An 18,725-nucleotide genomic window follows, 5' to 3' on the forward strand; every position below is an offset into this window, starting at 1 on the left:
GGAGCCCATGCATACTAGTATTCAATGTTGGCTCTTCAACAACATTCCTGCATGCCACATCTAGAGCAAACCGTCCCAAAACAACCAATAGATGACTCATCATCGAGTTCAACCCAGCTGTATGGACGAGTTCATCCCTTTTATTCGATCGGCTGGAGGCGAGGCGGAAGCTAGCATAACCTGGGGGCTGCAGGCTGACACCTCGGCCGAATGATCTGCGAACAGCTTCCTAAAGTCATTCTTACCCCTGCCGTAACTTTGAGAATAGCTAGAGCCGCACCTCTTGGGGCCAGGAACAAGCGTGGCTGTGCGTGTACCTGTCCGATGTTGTCGGATATGTCCCTCAGGCGCTCCCCACCTTGACAATATTTGGAGACACCCGCTTATACGGAACATGTCGTCCGCGCTGAATAGCACCGAGAAGTAACTTTGCAGCCGTCACGAGGCCTATGCGTTGTAACGCTGTAGAGTGACAATCACAATGTACCTACCCCGTGGGGCCATGCGACGTAGCACCCGCATACAAGCTTCTGTCGGCATTGGCGGAAATTCCCACTAATTTAGCATTTCCCATGCCCACCATTGACCTAGAATCGGACGTGGGGCCGCTTTGGGTTTGGGGAATCCCCGTGAATAGTGTCAATGTCGTCGCGACAGCGGTCGAGCCCATGGGGAATATTTATGAAGGCGCAGTGACGACTGAGGAATGTTGTATACTACCGCCAGTGTGTGGGTGTTCTTTAAAAAGCCCACGATGTTGCTGTTATTATCCACTGTCGGCGGTCCGAGGCTCCTCGTCCATGACTCCCACGCGCTCGCGGACCTTCTCTACCACAGCACTGCCCCTCGTTCCCCTCGCCAGAAGTGATCAGCCAAGATGTTCTCACGGTCAAGCCTCGCCGCCCTGGCCCTCGCCGCCCTGAGCTCGGTTGCCTCGGCCGGCCCCTGTGACATCTACGCGTCCGGCGGCACGCCCTGCGTCGCCGCGCACAGCACCACCCGTGCTCTCTACAGCGCCTTCTCGGGTGCGCTGTACCAGGTGCGACGTGGTTCAGACAATGCCGTCACAAAGATCTCGTAGGTCTACTCTCCTGGTTCTCTGGCCTGACTGACGGCTGACCCGTCAATGCTGCAGCCCGGTGTCGGCAGGTGGTGTCGCGAATGCCGCCTCCCAAGATAACTTCTGCGCCGGCACGACGTGCCTGATCACCATCATCTACGACCAGTCGGGCCGCGGGAACCACCTCACGCAGGCCCCGCCCGGCGGGTTCCAGGGCCCCGAGGCGAACGGGTACGACAACCTGGCCAGCGCGATCGGCGCGCCGGTGACGCTCAACGGGCAGAAGGCCTACGGCGTCTTCATATCGCCGGGCACGGGGTACCGCAACAACGCCGTCAGCGGCACGGCGGTGGCGGACGCGGCCGAGGGCATGTACGCGGTGCTCGACGGCACGCACTACAACAACGGCTGCTGCTTCGACTACGGCAACGCCGAGACGAGCAGCACCGACACGGGCAACGGGCACATGGAGGCCATCTACTACGGCTCCTGCACCATCTGGGGCACGGGGGCCGGCAGCGGGCCGTGGCTCATGGCCGACCTCGAGAACGGCCTCTTCTCGGGCCAGAGCGCCGGCCAGAACACGGCCGACCCGACCATCACCAACCGCTTCTTCACCGCCGTCGTCAAGGGCCAGCCGGCCAACTGGGCGCTCCGGGGAGGCAATGCTGCGTCCGGCGCGCTGTCGACGTACTACAACGGGGCACGGCCTGCGGGCTACAACCCGATGAAGAGTGAGTGTCATTGTCCCTTATTCACGACCTGGGGTATACATACAGGTCTTTTTCACGACTTGGGGTATACAAAACAGGATATATAGCATGTGAGGTGACTGACACGTAACGTTACCAGAGGAGGGAGCCATCATCCTGGGCATCGGAGGCGACAACAGCATCAGCGCCCAGGGCACGTTCTACGAGGGCGTCATGACCTCGGGCTTCCCCTCGGACGCGACCGAGAACTCGGTGCAGGCCGACATCGTCGCGGCCAAGTACGCGACGACCTCGCTCAACAGCGGACCCGCCCTGACGGCGGGCAGCTCGGTCTCGCTGAAGGTGACGACCCCCGGCTACGACACGCGGTTCCTCGCGCACACGGGGTCGACGGTCAACACGCAGGTGGTGACGTCGGGCGACTCCACGGCGCTCAAGCAGCAGGCGAGCTGGACGGTGCGCGCGGGGCTGGGCAACAGCGCCTGCTTCTCGTTCGAGAGCCGCGACACGCCCGGCTCCTACATCCGCCACTACGACTTCCAGCTCCAGCTCGGCGCCGGCGACGGCAGCAAGCAGTTCAACGAGGACGCCACCTTCTGCACCCAGCCCGGGCTCAACGGCCAGGGCACGTCCGTCCGCGCGTGGGGCTACCCGACCCGGTATATCCGCCACTACGCCAACGTGGGCTATGTGGCGAGCAACGGCGGGGTCCACACCTTTGACGCCGCCTCGTCGTTCAACAACGACGTGAGCTTCCTGGTTCAGACGGGTTTTGCTTGAGAGTTGATGGGAAAACCCGTTCAACATCGGCGGAAACCTTGGAATAACACTTTTTGGCTTCAGCCATACTATACATATATTCTTTTTAGCCAATTGTGAAATTGTTTGCCTTCTTGCTCCCATGTGTGACCTGAGTTGGGGTGGTGGTTGTTGTGCTTTTAAACTCTGTGAAAATCACCTTTTAAAATTGAGATCGGATATTCGCACCCACCAAAACGGAGGGTACGGCCAAGCCCCAAGGGATAACCTCTCACAGGACAACCGTGGGACGACCTCCTCTGGGACAGCCTCCTGTAGGATGAACCTATGGTATGATTACTTGTGCCTTGGTGCTAAACTAAGCACTTTGAACTCCAAGTTCCCTGGTATGGGTGTACCTTCCGCTTTGGCGGGTGCTAATATCCGATCTCTTTAAATTCTATAATCCTTGTTCTACGTAGTTGCCGCCCCAGGTAGAGATAGTGAGGCAACCCCATCTCCCGAAGTTTATAAAAGAACAAATTAGGCCGACTTAATGTAGTCAGTCCAATATGTTTATAATTACCTGTATATTTAGCCTCTAGGCTGCATGGTCTGCCATAAGTGCTTCATGTTACACGGCAGCCTACCATATCTATTATTAGCATTGCCAGACAACTTTAACTTGGTCTGCTGTCGGCCCGCGCTCTACAACTCATCCTCAACAAAAGACTATGGTGCAAGACCACTCACAATGCAGCTGAAACTCACCCTCGCCACATCGTCCATCTGTGCCCTGTCCGCAGGCACCGTCCGGGTCCTCGCCCAAGACAAAAGCTACTGCTACGACGCCGCGCAATACACAACCAAGTTCTGCGACCTGGGCAGCAGGCAGGACATCACCCAGGCCCTCGAGGAGACGGCCTGTGGCCCCCCAACCGGCGACCACACGTACGCCTGCAACGCGGCGGTAAGTGACCATGAAAAAAAAAATGAAAAAAAAAACAGGGAAGAGGACTCGGAGAGTTCACAAGGACCCAGGCAGGGCTTCACAATACTCTCTCACTAACATGAATCCCACCATCCCCTCTCACCTCAACAGAAAGCCCTCAACGTCCCCATGCCAAACAACGCCTCCCGCTCCTTCGTCTTCCACTTCGCACGCCTCCGCTACGTCGGCCAGGACATCCCCGGCGCCGGGCCCTGCGGCGACGTCTACCTCTCCCGCGCCAGCTGCGTCTACCTGGGCCTGGCGGCGATCGGCGCATGCGAGCGCGGCGGGGAGGTGACTATTAGTGAGACCGTCCCTGCTGGGGAGGAGGAGGGGGGAGAGGGGGAGGGGAGGCCTGTCACGGCTTGGTTGCAGGTCATCCCGTATGTTTAGGATTGTGGGCTTCACTGCGGGTAGGTAATAAGGGCCCCGGGGGGGGGGGTGCTAGTGGGCCCGTATACCTTGGTAGTTAGTTGTGGTAAATTACTCGGGTGTTTGCTGGTATATGGTTGTAAAATCAAATCAATCATCTGCCTCCTAAGTTGATACTAGTACACAACGACAGATTATAAGATAATCTACCAAAAGTACTTAAGGAAGTCAGACAGAAACCCCTCAGGCTGCCATGATGTGACATGACTCTTGAAAGACGCGGTAGTGTTGCAGTAAAAGTGCATAGGATCGCGCTCGACACCGAGGCCGAGTGCCTCTCGAATCTCGAGAACAAGACCAGGCAGTTCTTTTTCTTTTTTTTTTTTGTTATTCCCACTTGGGAGGTGACGCATGCACGGCGAAGAGAACACTGCTGTTACATCCTTCAGAAATGGTTCTCCCGTTGCTTACATAGTTAGTGTATCAACTCGGAGCAGATTCTTTATCAGAGTATCCCTATAGCCTGTCTGGTTATTGACCATTTCTTTAAGATCATGACCTGGAGAAACCTGTTACAAGTATTATGATTTGACCTGGAGGCCACGATCGGATTGAACCCCAACTCAAAAAGTGGTAATGATAATGTACCTTCGAACAAGATAACAAGATGAATGAGCAAGAGAGGCGTGCATATTGAAACATGATTTAGGCCCGACCGCAGTAAGCAACACCCATGATGCCCGCGCTGATGATGTGGGATCTCATGTGTCACAATATATACGCCATGCGCCTAGGGCAGAGGTAGTCAATTAGCGGGCGTCGCCTTGGCACGAAGAGTGCAGTGGCATTATTCGTGACACCAGGTCATCATGCAAGTTCCCTTCTCACGTGAGGATATCTTTCCATTCTGTGTTGTGTCTCGACCGATGAAACCGCTGTCGGTTTGCTGGGTGGCAAACCACACAAGACGCAGATCTATCTATATACACAACAACCCTCCCGCAAGGAAGAAAGAGTGCAACTTAAATCGAGGTCCCGAGTACAGACATGGAGTTTCGCCGTATGCTCCACCGTGATTCCACTCCCCTCGGTCGTTCGCCATGTTCTTACGAAACGCAAAACTGGGAAATAACGTTTGATCCATGCACAACAGACCCATGAGTCTTCGATTCCAACCTGCAGCACAGGGGTGCACCGCCAAAATCCACCCCAACCACCGTCCCCCCCCCCAGGAAAAAGAAAACAGCACGCAGCACACTCTCACCAAGAGAATCCCAAACTAAAGCTCAGCCTCCATGGCCTGGCTATGACCCTCCTTCCTCCCCACCCCACGGGCAGCATCAAAGTTCCTCACAAAGTCATAGTAGAACCGCACGAGCTCCATGTGCACGCCCATGTCGACCCGCTCGTCGATCGTGTGCCCGTTGAGCGCCCCGCCCTGGCGCGCGGGCGCCCACCGGTACACGTGGCGCGCCAGGCCCAGGTAGTGCCGCGTGTCGGTGTTGCCCGTCATCAGCTCGCCGACGGGGACGACGGTGGTCCCGCCGCCGGGCGGGGCGAAGGCGTGGCGGATCGTGCCGGCAAAGACCTCCCAGACGGGGTCGCCGCCGCCGCTGGGCGACGCGGGCGCCGCGAGCGTCTTCTGGCTCGACGTCAGCGTCAGGGTGCCGTTGTAGTCGACCTCGTACGCGGGGCTGACGACGCCCCCGGTGCCGGTGCGGCCACCGTGCTGCTGCTGGTTCTGGTCCTCCCCGTAGCTCTTGTACTCGTCGTCGTCCTCGAAGGCCGCCAGGGCCAGGTTGTACTTGTCCACGATGGGCCCGAGGTGCCTCACGACGTTGTGCATGACCTCGCCGATCGAGTTCTGCGGCGCGACGCGGTAGTTGACGCCGACCCTGACGACCTCGGGCATGGCGTTGATCTTCTGCCCGCCGCTGACGTAGTCGACGGCCTGGCTGGTCTGCAGCCGGAAGTTGGTGGGCCTGTCCTGGGACGCGAGCTCCCGCGCCAGGGCCTCGAGGTCGCCCTCCTCGAGCAGCCGCGTGACCTCGGGCTCGGCGTCGGGGCTGTAGCGCGCCTGGCACACGTAGTGGTTGTAGATGGGGGAGCCCTTGAGGAGGACGGGGTCGTAGGGGTGGGACTCGAGGGCGACGACCGCCTCGCTCAGGATGCCGATGCCGGTGTGCGGGAAGGGGATGGAGCTGTGGCCGCCCTGGACGTGCAGCTCGATCCAGATGTCGACGTGGCCCTTCTCGGTGACGGCGGGGAGCGCGTACAGCACGTCGCCGATCTGCTGCAGGCCCATGCCGCCCTCGTCGAGGATGATGGCGAGCGAGTCGTCGCCCCAGGTGCGCTTCAGGTGGGCGGCGATGGAACCCGCGCCCTTGAGCCCGGAGCACTCCTCGTCGAAGCCGAAGGCCAGCAGGACGGTCCGCTTCGGGGACCAGCCCTGGGCCAGCAGGGACTCGATGGCGGACAGCAGGGCGGTCATGCTGTTCTTGTCGTCGGAGGCCCCGCGGCCCCACAGCCAGGTGCCGTCGAAGTGTGCGTCGAAGGGCGGGTATGTCCAGGTTGAAGCGTCCGCCACGGGGACGACGTCTTGGTGGGCTGCGAGCATCAGTGGCTTCAGGGACGGGTCTGAGCCCGGCAGGGTGTAGAGCAGGCCAAATGTGTTGATCTTCTCGCGGGTGAAGTGCTGATGACTGCATGTGAGGAGTTGGTTGTATTAGAAGCCCGAGTCTCAACTCAACAGTGCCTCAAGCTTGTGAAGATTACTCACACCAGAGGGAAGACCTCGGCCAGCACATCATGGAATTTGTAGAAGGGTTCCCATCGCGGATCCTGGTCAAAGGGGCCGAGGTCATCGTAGCAGATGGAGGGCACCTTGACGAGGGCCGAGTGCCTTTCTACCTGCTTCTCCAGCGCCGCCCTGGAGCCGAAGAGCTTTGCAGCTGAGTGAAGCCCATCGCTGGATGGGTCGAGAGGGCTCGGGAGGTCGCACTCGAAGTCTGCAGCATTGCTGTCGAGTGCCCAGCCACCCAGCCCATGCCGGGGTACGGTGACAGCCACGGCCAGTGGCGTGACGATGGCCAATAAAGAGAAATGCATCTTTCAGAATTCTCAGATTCAACCGAAATGCGATTGAACCACCAACCAAAAAAGGAGAAGCTCAGCAGCGCAACCTGTTCACTTGAAGAAGGCGATAGCTGAGAAACATGGCGTATCTCACCCGGATTCCCCTGCGTAACGGTGCCGGATTGTCTCGAGGCATTGGGTGGCACCAGCCACAGGTCCCGCACAGCAGGTCGCGATAGGCAACTCGAGCAGGCGGATGGTGGGGTGGGGTTGGATGGGGTTGGATTGATAGGCATGGCGTGGGCAAGCCGGCACACGCACACGCGACAGTGCTTCGTATAGCCGGCGTGGAGTGTGGCGAATGGATGGACGGTTGGGGCTGTCAGGACTCGGCAGAGGTGGTCGGGGCGAGGGAGCCGGTCGGCATCAAATGGCCGATTCTGAGGGGGCCGGCGATCGGGAGATAATCGGCAAGGAGCAGGAGGACTCGGGGGAGATTGACTCGCGTGCCAATCTAGACAGGACATTGTGGTTGATGCATCCAAGTACTGTGTAAGAGTTAACAAGATGGGCCATGCCTCACTTTGTCAATTTGAAGTTTGTAAATTGATGAATGCCGACCGCGACCCGAGAAGCTGGTAAGGCGTATGTACTGGAGGGCTGGAGGGTTGGCTCGTCGGCCGTAGTAATAGTTGCAGTAGTAACAAGAACAAGCATCCCAAGACTGGCGCGTGGCAAACCTTGCAAGAGGCAGCTAGGTTGGACGAACGGGTCAGGTGGGATTTTGGATCTCGAGATTGGGTAGATTGGGCAGATTGGGGGGCCTTGCCAGGTGGTGACAAGGCAACGGTCGCGTCCGTGGGAGGGGAAGAACCGAACCGAGTCATTGCTCGAGCTTGGATCCATCCAAAGTTTAAACAGACCCTGGGACCCCGACCTGTTCTGGCATCAACGAGCAACTACATGTCGTCGTCTCACCTAGAAGAGGTGGTGCAGGAATTGGAGGGATTTTGCCGTTTTCAACTCGACTTGTCTTTACACCTTTTCGCTCCCACACAGTCATGCTGCAATCGACAGGAACAGCCGTCGCAATCTCGGGTCGGGGCCCAAAAACTGAAGTACCCACGTACTCAGGTACCCAGGTACCTTGCTATTGAGGGGGAAGCTAGCGGGCAGGATGATACGCTCGCAACGGTCTTGGCCTCGTGCTCCAGGCAGACACTCGTGCTGCTGCTCTGGCCGTTCAGCCGTTGAGGGATCAGTGGTGGGGTGCTGGGGGATAATTCAAGACGGGCAAAAAGAAACGGGACTGGCTGGCTGGCTGGCTGACTGGCTGGCTGACGTGACGGGCGAGCAGGCGAGGTGAGAGAGAGAGAAAAAAAAGAGACGGCAGCCAACCCGCATTTTGATCGTCAGCTCCCTGATCCCGTCATAATTTCCTCACACTGCTGTGTACAGCGTACAGCAGAGGCCTCTCTTCTCTCGGTCTGTCTCCCTGCAGCCCAGGCAGCCAGCCCTGCCATCCTCGGTCAGTTCCAGGCTAGGTATTCCAACCGCCAAGCGGCGTGTCCTTGCAGCCCTGGCTCGCACTGCAATGAGATAAGCGCTGGACTGGACCGAAGCGAAGGATCAAGACCAGTCCCATCATTGCCCCATGTCTGGACTGGACTGTCTTGCATCTAGAACACGCTTGACATCTCGCGCCCACCAAATCTCTCCTTCTCCTCTCGCACCTGCATCATCTGCCTGCACCTGCCGCACCCTGAATTTCCCTGCTCCCTTATCCCGTCAGCCTGTCAGCCTGTCAGTCGATTGTTTGATTGTCTACTCAGAGTGTCTGCTTGCTTGCCTGCTTACCTGTTCGCTCGCTCGCTCGCAGCCTCCCCGACAAACTTTGTGCCGGCTGGGATAAACTTCACATTGTATTCATCGCAATGAGTCGCCAATGAATATCCCACTTCATCAGCAACGTTCGTCTCCACCTTTCTGCGCCCGCTCGACATCCTCGCCGCCCCCATTGTGTGTGTGGCGGGTTTTTTGAGAGCCCGTTGCTGATCATCCTCTCACTCTCAGCCTGGCTGCCATCTCTTCACTTTCTCTTCAGTAGCCTGCCTCATCATATTCTCTGAAGCATCATTTCATCCCTCTGATCTTTTCTCAACGGAGCCTTGGTGGCCCACCACGCTCGTTTGACCTGCTCCTGCATCATCGACATCGACACCGACATAGGACCAAGCTCGATCAAGCTCGATCACGACTCCACCCCCTCGCAGAGCCGGCCACTCGCACAGAGCCCGCGCGCGGGTGGCACAGACACCAGCCCAGGTCATTGGGCCTATCATTACACATTACACCACAGCTTGACGTCGGACGGAGCAAGCCCCCGATGTACCAGGTCTCACTGCAGTCGCCCATCAGCCCCGGCGGGTGGGCAAAGGTCAACCGGCGCCGCATATTCTCATACCCGGCCCTCGGCCGGTACTGCGTCGTCGCCTGCTGCCTCACCCTCCTCTTCTCGTCGCTGCTGCTCTTCCGCTCCTCCGAGTCCGCCACCCGCCTCATCCCGCCCTCGCTCTCCGACATCTCCCCGCCATGGCGCAAGCCCGCCACCGACGCCGAGCTGCTCGACATCCTCTCCGGCGCCGCCAGCTCCGGGCCCCACCCCATCGACGACCTCATCGCCGCCGCCCGCCGCGCCCAGGAGGACCTGCTCAAGCAGCGCTCCACCGACCTGCGCAGCGCCGCCGCCCGCTACCGCGTGCGCAGGGGCCGCCACCCCCCTCCCGGGTTTGACAAGTGGGCCCAGTACGCCCTCGACCACGACGCCGTCATCGTCGAGAAGTTCTTTGACCGCATCTACCACGACCTGCAGCCCTTCTGGGGCCTCGACGCCCGCGACACGGCCCGCCGCGCCGCCACCGCCGAGCACGTCGTGCGCGTGCGCGACGGCAAGGCCACCCCCGTCGGCGACACCACGGGGAGGGTCCCCTGGCTGCAGCTGTGGACCGAGCTGGTCCAGGAGGCCGAGCAGTTCCTGCCCGAGGTCGACATGCCCATCAACTACAAGGACGAGAGCCGCATCCTCGTGCCCTGGGAGGACATCAACGACCTGGTCGACAAGGCCCGCACCTGGAGGAAGGTCGTCCCCGTCGAGGACGTCGTCAAGGACTACAAGGGCCTGGGCTGGATGCACGTCGACAACGAGCTGCACGCCCACCAGCCCCAGTGGATCACCAAGGACTCCCCGCGGTACTGGGACCTCGCCCGCGTCACCTGCGCCCCCGACTCCCCGAGCCGCAACGTCAGCGCCCTGACCGACTTCTCCCTGCCCCCGGCCTTCCCCGAGGACTGGGCGCCCGACTACAGCGAGAACGGCTACGTCAAGAACTTCACCGCCGCCTCGGACCCCTGCCAGCAGCCGCACCTGCGCGCCCTGCACGGGACCTTCGTCGAGCCCATAAGCCTGTCGACCACGACGGAGCTCATCCCCCTCTTCGGCGGGAGCAAGCTGCCCATGAACAACGAGATCCTCATCCCCGGCGCCATGTACCTGACCAAGGACCCCTTCTACTCGGGCGGCGCGACCCACGGCCCGAGCTGGGACAAGAAGTCCACCAGCGTGACGTGGCGCGGCGTCGCCAGCGGCGGGCGCCACCGCGCCGCCAACTGGACGCACTTCCAGCGCCTGCGCCTGATCGAGATGCTCAACGGCACGACGGTCACCAACATGGAGCGCAACGGCGCGCGCGCCATGACCTTCGACATGCCGCCCCTCTCGCGGTACGACTTCCCGCTGCGGCGCGAGGGCCGCGTCGGCGAGTGGCTGAGCGCCCACGCGGACGCGGGCTTCAACCACCTCATCTGCTTCCCGCGCGACTCAAACTGCACGTACCTGAGCCCCCACTTCAGCGAGGTGGCCTCGGTGCCCATGGCCGAGCAGTACGCGCACAAGTTCATCCCGGACGTGGACGGCAACTCCTTCTCGGCGCGGTACAGGGGCCTGCTGCTGTCCACCTCCCTGCCCCTCAAGTCCACCGTCTACGCCGAGTGGCACGACGACCGCCTGCAGCCCTGGCTGCACTTCGCCCCCATGGACAACACCCTCCAGGACCTCTACGGCATCCTCGACTACTTCACCCGCGACGACAGGGGCGACGCCGCCGCCCGCGTCATCGCCGAGACGGGCAAGGCCTGGGGCGAGTCCGTCCTGCGCCGCGAGGACATGCTGCTGTACGTGTGGAGGCTGCTGCTCGAGTTCGCGCGCGTGTGCGACGAGGACCGCGACCGCCTGGGCTACGTGGACGACCTGGTTGGTGATAAGAACCACTGAGGGGGAAGCTCTCTGAGAAAGAAGAAGAAGAAGGTGTTGTGTTTCGGGGGAAGCTGATGGCGGGGAGGGCGGGCGGTGAAGCATCTGTGTTCTCTCAATGTGGCCGTATACTCCTTATTGCGTATTCTCTTTTTTTCTCTCTCATTGTTAATTTTTTTCTTCTGCTCCCGTCACCGGGTGCAAAGCGGCGTGCATACGGGGTAGGGAAGGAGGTAGTATGGGATACCTGTTCGAGAGAAAAATGCTTTCCCTTTTTATTTCATTGGCAGTGGAGTTCGGGGCGTTCTTGAAAGATGGGCGATGCGCTTGCGCCGTGGGAACTGACTCTTTTCTCCCCCCACCCCCTTTCGATACCGGGTTGCTGTTGCGCAGGCGCGTGGACTGGTGATGACCCGACGGCCTCCAGCACCACCAACTACAACTACACCTACAATGCATGATGTATATATGAAATTGGATCACGATATCGGGATAATGATGACGCGGGAAGCGGTGTGCTGTGGCTGACAGCTCGCTTTCCTATTGCTGCTGCTGCTCCAACTCGGTCATGGTCACAGAGAGAGGGCAAGTGAAGGGAGTGGTGGTGGGTACAGCATGTTGTCTGTATATTGTGTACGGGGCCGCTGTGGCAGCAGCCGTTATTGCTTCTTATTACCAGCTGGAACGAACGTCTCCTCGTTCCCGCTCAAACCGCTTTATGTTGGTTGGGACAAGAAAACCCCTACTTACTCCGATAATGATAATTTCCCAAAAACAAAAGACACAAACCTGACTCTCAACGCCGTCTCGCGTGCCTGTGTCTTGGCCACTAGGTGTGGCCCCCTGTGAATCCTGCGATGCTCATACAATACAAACAAGATGCTTCGTTGCTTGCTCGCTGGCCTCACCGCGTGAGGACCTGGCAGGCAGGCACCCGGTTTCGGTGGCCCAGCCAGCTTCTGCTGACTGTCCTGCTGATCCGGCGTTTTACTCTGAAATCCAGAGACCGTGGCCGGAATAATTTGAAAAGGTCGTTGCCGCCGCTGCTGCCATAGCTGGGGGGTCTTGACAGGTTGCCGCCCCTGACGCTGCCACGGAACCGCTGTTTCAACGCTTCTAGGTTCGTGAAGCAGTTGGTCAGGTCCTCCTCCATGGCCGTCAGGCCCGCTTCCGCTTGCTGGATGTAGTCAGCATCCTCCGGTTCGGGCGGCGCGACACGCAACTCTTCAAAAAGCCTGGTCATTTCGTCGATCGACTTGTCCAGGTCCTCAAACCACTCCTCCGATAGCGGTTCAAGTCTTGGCTCAGACTCTTGCGGGGGGACAAAAGCTTGGTCAGCCGGGGCTTCCACCCAGCCCAGACCCCGCGAGGCGGTCAGGCGCTCCTTCCTGGCCCTCCAGAAAGCCTTGCCCTCGTCGATGTCAGGCCCAAACAGTTCTCTCCAGAAAATGTGCTCTATGGGATGCGAGTGTCCCTTCTAGGAGACGATGATGTGGTTGAAGTGGCCGGGGACCTTCTGCCGGCACTTCTCGCAGTCGGTTCGGAACCCTATGCTGAACGACTTCTTCATGCCTGGCACCTGGGTCCAGCTGTTCAGAGTGTGCCGGCTGCGTGTGTGCCCCTTCTTTGGTGGTGTCTGCCCCGCGGCGGGCGCTTCAATGTCCATAGTATGCTCGCCACAGCTGGACTCGGTTGATGTAGGTGGCGAGAACTCCATGGCAGACGCCGCTCTAGGGGGCATGCCCGGGTGCTGCTGGCCCTTCATCCTGAGCGTACCGAGCTCCTCGCCCCCACTCTCGCTAATGGGCGACGGCAGCCGTCGGTTCTGCACCATGTTCCAATCGGCCAGGGCTGCCCGGTCTAGCGAGCGAGGGACGGAGCTATGAGCGGGCGGTGGGCCAAAAGCCGATGGCTGCATGGCGACGTTGCCCGCCGCCCCGCTCCAATTGTTCCCACGCGGGCAGCTGTTCCCGCGGACCTGGGCAGCGAAGGAGCAGTGTATGGGCGTGGGCATCCTGCTGGCAATGTCGCCGGTTTGGACGGGATCGGGTTGGCAGTGCCCCGGGTTTAGTTGGGCGTGCAGGTCCTGGAGGTGGTCGTCGTCGGTGTCTTCCATGTCCATATCCATGCTGTCAATGTCGTGCGTGGGGGGCGCGGTGTAGGCGCCATAGCTGGGGCTAGGGCTGGGCTGGAAGGAGAGCTTCTTGGACGTGGGGGATGTGCGGAAGGGAAGCGACTGCAGCCGTTTCTGTGGTAGGCATTAGCATCGGGGTGGCAGTGGCAGTGGCAGTGGCAGTGGGCGCCGGCATGAAGAGGTCATCTTACGTTGCGGTGCTCTGTGAACCCCTCGGTGCCTCCTATGGCGACATCGCCGTCGTCATCCCGGTTGCGCTTCTTAGACTGCTGCTGGCCCCACTGTTGGAAAGACATGGTGTCTGTCACACGGAGCGGCGGGGGTTGTGTGATATGTTGGCAACAATGATGGTTAATGGATGGGTTTCGTAGAAGCGAGTGTCGACGTTGGTGGGAGGGGTTGGTTTGTAATAAGCCTTGGGACTGGGAAACACACGAGGCAGATCAAGAGAGGTCGTCCAAGGTTGTCCAAGGGGGCTTGTTTTGTCCAGCTCGGGAGGGCTGGAGCAGCACAAGGAGGCGCAAGGAAGGCGGAGGGAGGTCTGTTCCCGGCACAGTGCAGTGGCGATCGAGTCAGCTGGAAGCGATGATGATGCTAGGCAACTCGACTGGGTGGGGTCCACGGACTCGACTGCACAGACAGACGGGCAGACGGGCAGACAGAACGAGGTTGGTTGGTGGTGGTTGAGCGCCGAGGTCGGGACGGGGACGGTAGAAGCGGGAGTGTATATGCAGTTGCAGTTGCAGTCGCACTTGCCGTCGCGATTACAATGGCGGCGGGGAATTCCAAGGAAGCCGAGGGTCGTATCGTGGTTGCAGTTTTGGAGGGGGCACTGCCAGACGGCCAGACTGACTGGGCTGGGCTTCCCCAAGGTGAGGAGTCGTGATCCACAGCTGCAGGTCTGGAGAAAGGCAGTCGCTTATCGCCGTGAGCTTACGGGCCTGTGCCCTGTGGCCTGTCTCTCCCACTCAGCAGGCCACCTGAAGAGGCCAGGAGGATCAAGGCTGGAGTTCTAGAACAATAACAAAAACAACAACAACAAGAGAAATGGAAACTGCTGAGGAGTCGACAGGGAGAGGAGAATTGTCAAGTAGTGCAGAAAAGGTGAGGGGGTGTGGTCTACAAAAAAAAAAAAGTGAGGGCAGGTTATGAGGAGAGGTTGGGTGACGGGAGTGACGGGCTGGCTGTTGAGTGGTGGATGGTGGGGGGCGGGGGTAGCGCCGCCTACCTTGGGGTTCCGCGCCTCCGCGCAGGCTAAAGTACCAGATCCCGCTGCCAGGGAGGAGGTTACACTCAACTGGAAGCGGGCAAGCCAGGTACGTCACTGACGACGATCACATCAACACCCACGGGCTGACGAGCTTCCCAGCTGCAAGGGGCCCGAGGCAGGAGGAATGTAGGTGATGGCATAAAGCATCACAATAACACGGTGGCTTGTTTACTGTCCGTCCCAGATGAAGTTCTCCTATACTAAGAGGTTATAGGTTGTCCCTTTTAAGAGGTGACATATAGGAAGTAACTACTTGAGCATCTAGGTACCTAGGTAGGTAGGTACCTACTTAAGGACGTAGAAGCCAATCGGCCTTACTGTGTAAGTAAGTACATGCCTAGGTACTTAAGTACTTGAGTACTTACACGGCAGATACTGCAGCCACGAAGGGGACAACAGCAATAGCACCGACAATAACACGAACACGTTAGCGATGCAAGAAATACCGTCCAAACTAATAAAGCTGATCCAGAACATGAGATTCAGAATAGCCATATCCACCTCGTGCTCATTGGCCCTGCAGGGTTCGTCCTCCTAGCCGCACTGTCTTGGCCTGCTGCTCCCTAGCGCTGTGCTTCCTTCTCTGCCCACGACTCTGCCTAGGAGCCTCGGCAGTCGGACCCCTAAGCGGGTGGGCCTGGGGGTTCCTGGTCCCTGATGCCTGGGGTCGGGTCATGGTCATAGTGTCACGGTCGTCTTTTTTTGTTCAGTGTGTGGGGCGCCGCGATACCCTCCAAACCCGCAGTCAGCGACATATTGTCATACGACAGCAACATGGTCTGCAGCTGAACTTCAAATGTTGGTGTGCTCGTATTAACAAAAGCACCCCCTGCAAGCTGACCAGCCTCTCGGCTGCCCCAACCGCAGCCCAACCTCCCGGCCCGCTGCAAGAAAATATACGAAAAAAAATTGCCCGAGCCGGACAACGCCCAAAAGTGCTCAACCGCCGAGCCGCTCGAGACTCCTCGTCCACAAATGTTTCCACACACCAAAAAAGAATTGTGTGAGAATTACCCTCTCTGTGGTCCTCGAAACATGGACTCTCCAGAACCCGGGCTCACCTCCATCCAGCCCGGCGGCTTCTCCATCCTAACTAAACTTGCGCCGATATGCACGTCGCTTGGTTTCAGATTTGCTTCAGATGCGGTCAGGAACGGGTCCCCCTATGGCGCGTGCTCTTCTCCCTACAGCACGACTTTTTCCCCCCTGCCTTTGCCCTTTTGCTTGCCGCTTCTGTGATAGCTAAATAAAAGTCCCAAATTCTGGCCTGGGATCATGAATTGAGAATCCTACTGGCTCGCGGTGCATGCTGGGCCCAGGTCTGTTTCCGCAACTGGCGACGCCCAAAGCCTTGATTGGCGGTCGGGCATACGGGGCTGGGACCGCAGGGACTCGATGTCACGGGGACAGGCTCTAGACTCCCTTCAACTCAACCTTACTACGGTCAGGACTCAGGAGTGAGTCTATCGCTGCCGACCTGCATCGGCACTTGACATGACTCCGGAGCACAGAGCCGCTGCGGCCGAGCGAGACTGTGCAACAAAGCTTCTGCGTTATTTTGGGGTCTGTCGCTCCTACGCCGTACTATCAACGATGTATTGTTGTGTCTTTCTGGCTGGCTGGCCCCAAGGAAGCTCGACTTGGCCCCTTCTCCCACGGCCCTCTCTTGCCGCAGGTCGAGTCCCACCTCCTCCTGTTACAGTGGCAGGTCGGATACTTCGGCCGGCCCCCTGCAACTGCAACCCTATGTTACAGCAGGCTTGAGCCTTTTTAGTTGCGGTGAAGAATTGCCATTTTTGTCGATTGTACACTAGGTATGTGTGGAAATTCCCCCTTCTGATCATGATGCGGCCGAGAGGAGCTACTAGCATCATTACCTTGCTGGTGTCAGGTAGACGTTCAAGGGCGGCTTTGTCCATATGAAGAAGGCCTTTTGGTCCATCCAGTCCTCGTCGGGGTCCACCAGCTCCATGTTGAAATTGTACAGTATCTTGGCCAGGATCAATTTCACCTCGGCGTACGCAAGGCTTGCGGAACAACAAGTCAGCATTTAGTTCATCCCAAGTGCAGTCCAACGAGGAAGGGGAACTCACTTCTTCCCAATGCAATCCCGAGGTCCTGAGCAATATATACATCATGTCAGCCACGAAACTCAGGAGTTGATTAGTTATCTTGGGCTGACTAACCTATACCAAATGGCTGTATCGCCTCTGGCCTGTCGTTTGGATATTTCTCAGGCTGGAGAAACCGCTCCGGCTGGAAGCTGAAGGGCTGGCTGAAGTTCCTCGTGCTGTGGTATGTAGGCCACTGCGCAACGCTCACCGTAGTCCCTTCTGGCACAAAGTGGCCGGCAATGTTGGCTCCGCCTTTGGGTACGACACGGAGGGTGCTGCCCGGTACTGGTGGGTAGCATCTCAAGGCCTCTCTGATACAGGCAAACACTGCGTGGACTCGTGAGTGACATCTCGTCAAGGAGACTGTGCAAACATGGGGACGGGGCTGGATGAGAACAGGTCATTACAAACGAACTGAGGAGCAACATACTATAAGGGAGATACTGGACAGACGAGAAACTGATCTCATCCTCTGAATTGAACGCAGACCGGATCTCATGAGTGATCTTCCCCAAGCACCCAGGGTTTCTGAGAAGCAGGTACAAGAGCCCCGAGAGCAGAGTCGCCGCCGTGTCGGAGCCTGCCACAATCAGGACCATGGAGTTGATCATTAGCGTTTTCATCGGCAGTTCCTGCAACATGTCAGACATCTTCGTCCCTCTCCCTGTGCCCTCGGACTGCTACTCAAACCAACAACTCACCCACTCATCCTGCTTCTTTAACAAGCCCCCGATCAAGTCAGGCCGCTCAACCTTCAGGGCCATCCGCCGCTTCAGCACCGCCGCGGTAAGCCTGTCATTCTCCCGCCGGAACTCAGCCCTGCTCCGCACCACCCACTTGACAAGCCTCTCCATGCCCAGCAGCTTGAGCGCGTAGTTCAGCCCCTGCGCCCGGAGGCCCCTCTCGATGCCGCTGACGCGCCCGGTCGCCCGCCCGTTCTCGAGGCACCCGAAGCTCTCGCCGAACGCCAGGTCCCCGATGATGTCGAACGTCACGTACAGGAACCAGAGGCGCATGTCGACGGCAGCCCGGGAGGGGCGGTCCGGACCAGCAGCCAGCAGCGGTGAGCCGCTCTCGTCCGTCTTTGTCCTATCCCCGTAGCTGTAGGCGGGTCCGCCGCACCGCTCCCGCAGCCGCCCGACCAGCAGGTCCGCGTACCCGCTGACGATCGCCTCCTGGCCCCGCAGGCTCCGGTCGCTGAACCCGGGGCTCATCTGCCGCCTGAGGAGGGCGTGGTTCTCGCGGGTCTCCGAGACGATCGACGGCGGGACGCCGCGGTTGCGGTAGAAGGAGGGGGCCTTTGGGAATTCCTCGCCCTTGGCCAGGGCGCCGTTCTGGTAGCCGTAGATATCCTTCCTGAATGTCGAATTCTCTTTTAGTGAGAGTCCGACTCTGGGCCTGATATAATATTTGGGGGGGAAGGAGGGCAGGAATCACGGACCATGCATCCGGGTCCGTAAAGACCAGCTCGTTCGGCGCCACTCGAACCACGGGGCCGAACTTCTCGGTGAGCGGCAGGAGTTCGGTGGTCCATCTGCCTAGGGCTACTTTGAGCGCGACCGGGAGGACAGAGGCGCGGTGGGCAATGGGACCGGGGAACCTGCGCAGGGGGTGCAGGAAGATATTGTAGAGCCATCGAAGAGCCACTGACACGAGGAGCTGTGGTATTTGGTCAGCAAAAGGGCGACGTTGGACCTCGTCAGTTGAAGGGTTCCAAGCCCGGGGCAGCTAACCACTCCTGATAATAATATCCCGGCCGCGAAGGCGTTAGGGGTGACATTCGCCATTTCTGCAATTATCACTGGAAATCGGGCCAAGGCGGTTTGCCCGTATGTTCAGTCCTTCTACGAGAACCTTGGAACATTACGACGGTTTTTGGAGGTTCTATTTAATCTCCTCCAAAGGAAAAGACAGGACGCGATGAGCCAGCTATTAAGAGACGTGTCATC

At 59.0% G+C, this 18,725-nt stretch overlaps 6 protein-coding genes across 6 annotated transcripts; 3 read left to right on the top strand and 3 right to left on the bottom strand.

The window, feature by feature from the left end:
* Positions 1–877: 877 nt before the first annotated feature.
* Positions 878–2,553, top strand: KVR01_000746 (uncharacterized protein; the record flags this gene model as incomplete). The annotated part of the gene is made up of 3 exons (XM_044785044.1): positions 878–1,077; positions 1,136–1,794; positions 1,913–2,553. 3 exons carry the CDS (start codon positions 878–880, stop codon positions 2,551–2,553), a joined length of 1,500 nt encoding a protein of 499 aa, XP_044650695.1.
* Positions 2,554–3,189: 636 nt separating this feature from the next.
* KVR01_000704 (uncharacterized protein) lies at positions 3,190–3,895 on the top strand (the record flags this gene model as incomplete). Its single annotated transcript, XM_044793523.1, has 2 exons — positions 3,190–3,481; positions 3,614–3,895. The coding sequence occupies exons 1-2, from the start codon at positions 3,266–3,268 to the stop codon at positions 3,893–3,895; spliced, it is 498 nt and encodes a 165-aa protein (XP_044650653.1). The 5' UTR covers positions 3,190–3,265.
* An 863-nt stretch (positions 3,896–4,758) lies between these two features.
* Positions 4,759–8,296, bottom strand: KVR01_000828 (uncharacterized protein). Its single transcript, XM_044785231.1, has 2 exons — positions 6,654–8,296; positions 4,759–6,576 (listed from the first exon to the last, which is right to left on the bottom strand). Exons 1-2 carry the CDS (start codon positions 6,980–6,982, stop codon positions 5,154–5,156), a joined length of 1,752 nt encoding a protein of 583 aa, XP_044650777.1. The 5' UTR covers positions 6,983–8,296; the 3' UTR covers positions 4,759–5,153.
* A 1,039-nt stretch (positions 8,297–9,335) lies between these two features.
* Positions 9,336–11,279, top strand: KVR01_001052 (uncharacterized protein; the record flags this gene model as incomplete). The annotated part of the gene is made up of 1 exon (XM_044791554.1): positions 9,336–11,279. The coding sequence occupies one exon, from the start codon at positions 9,336–9,338 to the stop codon at positions 11,277–11,279; it is 1,944 nt and encodes a 647-aa protein (XP_044651001.1).
* Positions 11,280–12,162: 883 nt separating this feature from the next.
* KVR01_000824 (uncharacterized protein) lies at positions 12,163–13,688 on the bottom strand (the record flags this gene model as incomplete). The annotated part of the gene is made up of 3 exons (XM_044784801.1): positions 12,163–12,732; positions 12,838–13,506; positions 13,584–13,688. 3 exons carry the CDS (start codon positions 13,686–13,688, stop codon positions 12,163–12,165), a joined length of 1,344 nt encoding a protein of 447 aa, XP_044650773.1.
* Positions 13,689–16,535: 2,847 nt separating this feature from the next.
* Positions 16,536–18,563, bottom strand: KVR01_001030 (uncharacterized protein; the record flags this gene model as incomplete). The annotated part of the gene is made up of 7 exons (XM_044786503.1): positions 16,536–16,689; positions 16,845–17,103; positions 17,207–17,408; positions 17,478–17,546; positions 17,607–18,132; positions 18,218–18,435; positions 18,510–18,563. 7 exons carry the CDS (start codon positions 18,561–18,563, stop codon positions 16,536–16,538), a joined length of 1,482 nt encoding a protein of 493 aa, XP_044650979.1.
* Between the last annotated feature and the right edge of the window lie 162 nt (positions 18,564–18,725).

Source organism: Diaporthe batatas, assembly GCF_019321695.1.
Source record: "Diaporthe batatas strain CRI 302-4 chromosome Unknown Contig00001, whole genome shotgun sequence".
NCBI lineage: Eukaryota > Fungi > Ascomycota > Sordariomycetes > Diaporthales > Diaporthaceae > Diaporthe > Diaporthe batatas.